Source organism: Strongylocentrotus purpuratus, unplaced genomic scaffold, assembly GCF_000002235.5.
Source record: "Strongylocentrotus purpuratus isolate Spur 01 unplaced genomic scaffold, Spur_5.0 spur5_contig_689, whole genome shotgun sequence".
In the NCBI taxonomy this organism is placed as follows: Eukaryota; Metazoa; Echinodermata; class Echinoidea; order Camarodonta; family Strongylocentrotidae; genus Strongylocentrotus; species Strongylocentrotus purpuratus.
Genome location: NW_022145380.1, coordinates 1 through 7938, shown reverse-complemented (window position 1 = coordinate 7938; position 7938 = coordinate 1). Strand labels below are relative to the sequence as shown.

The following is a 7938-nucleotide window of genomic DNA, read 5'->3' as shown; positions in this document are numbered from 1 at the left end:
ACTGTTTCACGTCCGTCACCTCCTATTCAGCAAACATGTATTCTTGGTCATAATTTTTGAGGGAAACTTTTTCCCATATTCTCGTTCCTCTAGGTCCCGAGGCCTCTATGCACATTGCTCAAATACCTCCTTCGATGGTCCCTTGATGTCACTGTGCTTAAAGAGCATTGCTAGTTTTGAATGGGCCGGTGCTATGTCGCTGGACTGTCTAGAAGGTTGTGGATGTATTCCAGTAGTCTCCCGTCTGTCTGGTCTTTGGGAAACTTCTTGGCCAGAGAAGCCTAAAGACAAAATTGGCAATGGAAGATATACTTATTGTTGACAGCTAAAATGGGAACGATTCACAAAACAGTGTGCCAGATTTTTACGTTGAAAAGCCCACTTTTTTATTTACTACCTACAAATATTGTCTTTCATGTAGTCATCTGTTTGTCTGCTATTTACGTGTTGTACACAAACACAAATGCATCTGGAAGCCTTATAAACAAACAAAAATTTCATTTGCAGAACAAAATCAGGTTTAGATCACAAGCAAAGTATCATACATTTTGTTAATAACCGGACAGATTTGCTACACTTTTGCCATATGTTTTTGACGTAGTTTCTCAGATTTACAGCACTTTTCAATATGATCTTAATGGTCTTTCATGCCACATTTGTATGTCTTTTCAAAGGTGGTCGAAGGAGATATTACCTGAGTTTGTCTAGGAATGTATCAGATTTGAACCAGAGCTCAGAGAATTGCACCATATCAGGACTGTCCTTGTAAAAGTCTACCAGGTATTTCTGTAGGTGAGATATGAAAGAAAAAAATCCATGTAAATTAATACATAGATAAATGCACATCAAGTACAAAGATTTATTGCATTGTGCGTACTCATGTCCACCTTAGCAGAGTCACTTGACATATAATACGCTTCAAATCTATCAAAATGTTGAACTGGAGATGTACGCTATCTTGCCACTGTGTTCCCATGCTCAAACTTTTGTGGAAGCTATGAGTTCGTTAACATTCAGATAAAATTCATGCATCCACAAGTACCCCTCATATATGAAGCAAGTGATTTTCTTTTCTTTATTGGAAGTTAGGAAAATTAAAATGCTTTTAACCAGTTGGCGCCGAAGGCCGTGTATACACGCAAACGTTTTGCGGTATTCGGAATGGATGACAGATAAACACGCAGAGAGCGAGGCCGGAAATATGTCAGCGACCCGCTCACAGAGAGCAAGGCCGGAAATATAAGCATGCTGCCTGAGGGTGATGGCTTCAACCTGCCTCACTTGAGGTCGACTGAAAAGTAACCCCGCGCCTCGTTCCTTTCTTGTCAAATAATCCCGCGTGAACTGGTTAATGATAAAGCCGAATCTGAAACAAACTGAACTTTGAGAAAGGGGCATCATGTTTTATTTCTAGCTGTGGCGGCTGCCTTACCTAAGATTCGTCAGAAATAATAATCAGAATCTTTTGGTCCAGGAACCAGGCTAGCGTGAAGGAAGCCCATACAGCACTACCTACTGTTCCTGTAAGGGGTCCATACATATGATGTAGTTGGACATGCACACTTACCATTTCTAGTAATATCTCCTGGGTTAGGAATATATCAGACTGCCAGTTGAAATTCATTGTCATTGGCATTCCTCTACAGCTACGACCTCGGTCCTGAACAACAAAAAAGAAAATACACCATTCATTTATTAATTTTTAAGGTGACTATGTCCCTAAGCAGAGCTGTAATCAAGTCAGTCACAAGTCATCAGAAATCCTCACAAGTCAATTACAAAGTCATTCAGTCTCAAGTAAAAACTATTCTAATGAACCGTGACAAAGTCATTCCTTTGTTTAAAATGTTTTTGGTCATTTTTAAAATTAGTTTATTAGCCCTTACTCTCTGAGGGTAGTTTACTGCATGTCAGTTGGTTATGCCAATGCCCTCCAGCTGCAGTTTTTTGGCAGATAAACTATCTTGACAGTGAAGGCTCCAATTGGCAGGAGTTGGAGGCCCTGGAGGGTGCCTGATACTGACCAGCTGGGGGCACTCACTTTGTTATCAGAGGACTCTCATTGTTCTCTGTGGCATGTATTGGAGTGCCTGTCCAGTTACCTTGAAATGACATGGCAGATATTGGAGGGCCATGCAAAAACATAGGAGATTTTCTTGAGGCACATATTGGCATGCGTTGGAGGGTCTAGTAGGGTAAGGGTTAGTCATAAAAATACTGAAGCAACGTCATGTGCAACTCACCTCTATTTGTGGCATTACCCAGAATGATTTGAGACTAGATTCTTTCTGTGGCTTGTTCAGGTTGAAGGGCGCTGCAAATAAAGAATTAAAGCTTTGATTTCTGCAATAGATCTCTCTCATAGGACGCCATCTTCGTAGGAAAATTACAACTGCTTGTTCAACGCCATTAGGCGTGTGTGCCCACAGTGTGCAAAATGTTCTTAACACACGCACGTGTTGCTCGAAATTTAATGCCCAAAATACCGATGCACATGGCAATCTGTAGAAGTGACGTCATTTGAGAGAGACCTATAAAGACAGATACATCAACTGACAACTCACACAGCTGTTACATACAAAACAATGAAGTAAAGAATCAAAGGTGTCCATTAGGAAAAGAGCAAAGCTCAAATTCATGGCTATGCTTTCTGTAGGCGAAGAATCCCTCCTCATCTAGCAGAAAATTCAGCACCAACATTTACAGAATTTCAATGCCTGTTTGCAAGTGCACATGTGCACACCCTCTATATAAGATTGTGTTCTTACAGGGTTAGTGCAAAATCTCTATGTTGGTGCTGTAAGCATGCACTGGTGATAATAAGCGGAGAATTTTTGTGGGCTGCAGACCCATACAACTGGGACTGGGGCATTCCGAATTTTGAGAGTGCAACTCACCACATATAAGAGCTAGGCAGGGCTGATAGACCGTACCCTCGCCTTTCATTTGTAGCTGGTAATCCATCTGGGTTTGAATGTCTTTCAAGGAGGGTTGTGCGGGGTAGCAGGGATGACTGTGGTACCAGCCGACCAATTGCAGACCTCGTAATGCTATTGCTTGGCGAATCTTTGAAAAGAAAGCAAAATGTGACAGACATGTACACCTTTTTTTCGACTGGCATTCTGAAGTGGCATGAAACCAAAATGCATTATGAGCGACCCAAGCCGACTCAAAGAGAATTTGGATCCGGAGAGATAAATTTATGTAAATGGACTGCGACAGAACATATTTTGCAATCGCTTATTAGAGGATCAGCTTGGCATATATTGAAGTATTTTGGGGGGTTTTGAGTGGAAAAACGCTTAATTTAATAGCTTAACCTAAACCCTGTTGATGCCATACCCCAGGCTGTAGGTTGAGTATTAAATGGCTTAATACATTTTCAATAATCTATCTTGATAAAGGAAATAACTTGTCACAGAATAATGTTGCACTCACCTCTTCTTCAACAATGGAAGCCTTATTCTTGTCTGCTAGTCGACATCTGCAGGGATATGCTTGTAGCACTGACATATCTGTTGACAGAAGATGCAAACTCATGAACAGGACTCGCATAATAATTATAAGGCGCACGTATCCACTAGTATTGGAGCTCAAGGCGCTACATCATTAGTACCCCTGCTCCTTGGGCCAATGAAACATTCCAAAGACAATCTCAGCTCCCTGGGGAGTATACAGCTTGATGCTGCCATTTCAGCGCAAAGCAGCTTAAATCAACACAATAACCATCTCTGCCCTCACAGGTACCCATTTACTCCTGGGTGGGGAGAAGCAATGAGTGACAAAGTGCCTTGCCCAAGGGCACATGCACCATAGCCCCAGGCTGGACTCGAACCCACAACCTGCAGAATTACCAGCAGACCCGAGTTCAATGCTCCAGACCATGAGGCCATGGCACTCCACATATGTCTTCATCATTAATCTCCAACAGCAAATCCATGCTACTTCTATGTTACTTGCAGCTGGTTTGTTGATAATTTAAAATGACCACACTTACGTTGTGTATTTGGATCCCATTTCCCTGCTAGGTAACCAACAACTTCACTGGTAGTCAGATGACAGTGGAAATCCTGTGAAGCAAACAGAAACAAAAAATCATCAATTTCACTTTCAACACCGTACATTCAAACTTTGTCCTTTTGCACGAACAATATGTCAGATTTTTATCAATTTTATTTCAAAATGTGCACGAGAAACAAGCAGCAAAACTCACGAAGGAAAGGGAAAAGTATTGAAGTTAAGCAGACACATATTTGGGAGATAATGTTCAGACAGGGAAGGATCTTACCATTACAAGAAGGCAATTTGTCGTGGTTGAGACAGTGAAAGGCTGCATTCTGCCCACAGAATTAAATGGAAGACACTCAACTAACGTATTGGGACTCCTAGGGAAAGTGAAAATGAAATGCTGGGTTAACAATTGAAGATCTCGTAACGTTCTTGTGTCATCATCACTGTGAACTGCAACCGATACAAGTTCAAAATGTTTAGTAAGTTGCCTGTGAGGACAGGCCTCTGGTGAGAATATAATAAAGAATATACTTGACTTGTTGGGCTTATATTTTTCAGTCACAGTAAAGCTATGTCTTAACCACTTTGTGCCAGTATATTTTTGCCAAAAATTTCAAATTTTTCAAAAGGCAAAATTCCCAGCCAACTTCTGATATACAGCCAAACACCACGAACACTGATTCGCAAAAGTGATTTCAACAGTATTTGTACGATATTTCTTGCCGAAACCTCATATGTTTCAATAATCCGGGTGTGCACTGGAGCATAAATTGAAACAACAATAGGCCGTGCACAATGGCCACACAACGGTCAGCACAGGGTCTGCCTCCATGGACACACGGACTTGGTGTATGTGTACAAAAAGGCATGAGGGATTAGCGTGTTAGACGTCACCCCGAGGCGAGTAGAGGCAATTTTGACGTCTTAATCCGTCAGCCTTGCCTGTGCACAAAACAGCCAGTGCGTGTTATCACGGCCTCCGGCGCAAGCTGGTTAATAACTGGCTATGACTGGCAATACAAGTGGCTGAATTGCTTCCCATAGCCACAGCAATTTGAATGAAACCTAGGTGGCTGTTCAAGTAAACCAAGATAACTGCCCTCAACAAGGCTCAAGTCATATCACTTCAAAGCATGTTTCAAAGGAGTGAACCAGTGTGTAGTAGCATCACAATCATTTACCTTTCAAGATCCTCTTTTGTGATATCTGCATATTTGACCACTCTCCGCTCATTCAGGTCTGGATTCTTCAATGGGTGCGCCATACCTGTCATTGATCAGTTACAATGTTTTATAGAATACCAAAAAATTACAAGCTTATATTGTGTTGTCGTTACATTGTTCCGCAACGGATATGGCTGTATTATATATTAAGCCCACTCACCTTCTTTATGTACATGAACACTGCTTTCAGTTGCACTGAATATTCTGAAAAAAAACAAGGGAAAAACAAGCTGAGATTTACTTTTTGGGCAATTGTAATTTGTTGCTATTAGAAGTCATTTGTAACAAGATCCAATTATACAAAAATCCCAATGCCAATCGGCCTCAGAGTCTGTGGTTGCCAACCGCAGCAGGATACAACTGTGGCACTGTTAAGTGGGACTAGCTCCCATGGATTCACAATTGCCAGTTAATGCACTGGTGTTGATGGCGCCATGCAGCAAGGTCCCACAGACTTTTACTGCTGACTGTGCTGCATCTGGCAGGGTAGGGTCAAAGGCTTCTGGGTGATTCTGAAGCCTGATGTGGAGTGATAGCTGGAGACAAAACCTAGGTTTCAAAACCATCATGATGACTCAGGATTCCCACAGAAATCCTGAAAGGAAATTCAATGACTTTTCCATGACAAATTTAGGGCTATCCATGACCAATTCCTATGCAGTTTTGGCATCTGAGGAGCCACTTACTGCCTTCCAGTTTGCAACAACTTGCACAGCAAACTGAAATGCAAACTGGAAGACTGTCATAGCCAAATACAATGTATAACACATTATCACGCATGGTTGTGCACGATTTCACGATTTTCCCATGACTTTTTTTGTCTTGGAATATAAACTTTCATGACTCCTATAAAATAAAATTTTCCTTGACTTTTCCCTTACTTTCCATGATAGCTTTAAATTCAAGAATTTAAATTCAAGAACTGTGAGAACCCTGTTAACTACCTCATGGTGATCTGCCTACCTTTTTTGGCCTTTGGTTACTTGGGATGTAGGAGGGTTGGGTTTATCTGCAGGACTTCTGTGGATTCATCCTCATCATCTTTCTCATCCTCCATGTCTTCCCCAGTGTGGCCGTTCGTATACCCATTCTCACCGTCTGGAATATCGGCCTGTATGCATCAATGAAGTGAATGAGTCCAAACTGACCATTAATTCTTTGGTCATTTGAGACTGATTTGGGTTATCAATTAATTCCTCTCGGTGGCTTATAATCATGGAGCTGGTTAATACTTGCAAAGAAGATGTATCAATGAAGAAAAAACATGTGCCAACTTTAAGAATACCTTACAATGTTTGTATTTAGTTGTAAGAGCATGAAGATTGTGATTGTTGCATCACAATTTCTGGAGAGTTCTTGTTATAAGATTTAAGCATGCTTTTTGTTTGCGCTGACTGCTTTTGGTCAAAGTGAACGCAGGTTTTTCTGTCAGCGCCAAATGTACCTTTAGCAGTGCCCTGAAATTTGGCTCTGTTTGCATTCACTGTAACGCTCCAACGTAATGTACAAGGTGTCCAACCTACCACGTCTTCAAATCCAGGCATGCTGATCTTCATCTGGCTGAACCACGTTGACTTGAGAAGGTCCAACTTCTTGCCCTTATATTTCACCTTTAAACAACAAACATGACCACACTAGAAAATAAACCTAATTGTTACATTAATTAAGCCCTGGATACTATAATTTCATAGTATCCAGTCTATAAAAATGACTGATAATTTCATTATACCCATGTTACATATAAATTACCTCACGTACACCGTGTTGCACCTTAAGGAGTGAAAAACCTGATCCCACATCACAGCAGTCAACATTTGTTAATGTTGAACTAAAAAGGGTAATGCATGTTGTTTTGGAGTCAGGACATGTCTACCAGTAGGCTGTGTTGTAGTTGAGTCTATGACAAGTCCTCACAAGCCTGTCGCATGTCAATCACAAGTTATTCAGTACAAAGTCAAGTCACAAGTTATTCAAAGGAACAGTGACAAAGACATTCACTTGTTATTGCGCATCCTCTTTTTTTTGTGACCAGACTTGTTATATCAAATAAAAATTAAAATGAGGTGACTCACAGAGGCCCAACCACAGCCTGATTTCTTGGCAGGGTTGACCAGCTTTTTGATGTGTATTGCCCAGGCGCTGGGGGAGTTAAACTCCTGGCCTGACCATTTGATCTTGCCATTCTCCATCAGATCAGCTGTGAACTTCCTTCCCTGAAAGAAAACAAATTCATGCAAGAAAGTTACATTATGTATAACTCAGAGAGACCATCAATAGCGAACTGTTAGTAAAGACAGTTCTAGAAGAAAAATTCACAGAACTTTACAATAACTCAATGAATGCCCTGTGACATGATGGGCTTTGTGGAAAATTACCCCTCAAGGGTGACAGAAAGAGATATGACAGACCATTTAACGCTACAGCCCCTGTGTATCTTAACCCCACAGCTCATGCACAAGCACCAGCTCGTGCACATTGTGATTGGCTCAATTACAACTCTGGTTCAGAGTAATGTTTGGGCTTCCTGACAAACTTGCCAGTGAAGCCAAATTGTGTAGACTTTGTATCTCACCAGGTAGTCAATTGTGAGCAGGCCATCTCCAGACTCAACAATCCATCAGCCATCAGCATGCCCAGGGTAATGCCCCGCCCAGTCACCACGCCCGACCGGTTCTTGGCTGGGCTGGGACTGGAGGAATTGACG

The 7938-nt window shown here is 41.5% G+C and overlaps 1 protein-coding gene across 1 annotated transcript; it reads right to left on the bottom strand.

Annotated features, from left to right (window-relative positions):
• Positions 1-208: 208 nt before the first annotated feature.
• Positions 209-7933, bottom strand: LOC115925542 (MPN domain-containing protein-like; the record flags this gene model as incomplete). Its single annotated transcript, XM_030989653.1, is given in 15 exon segments — positions 209-281; positions 695-786; positions 1568-1660; positions 2244-2314; positions 2898-3066; positions 3439-3515; positions 3998-4070; positions 4289-4385; positions 5193-5277; positions 5635-5753; positions 6218-6345; positions 6758-6844; positions 7307-7447; positions 7807-7844; positions 7847-7933. Coding segments are annotated over 15 exon segments (1430 nt in total), but the record flags the coding sequence as incomplete, so codon positions are not given.
• Positions 7934-7938: the final 5 nt, after the last annotated feature.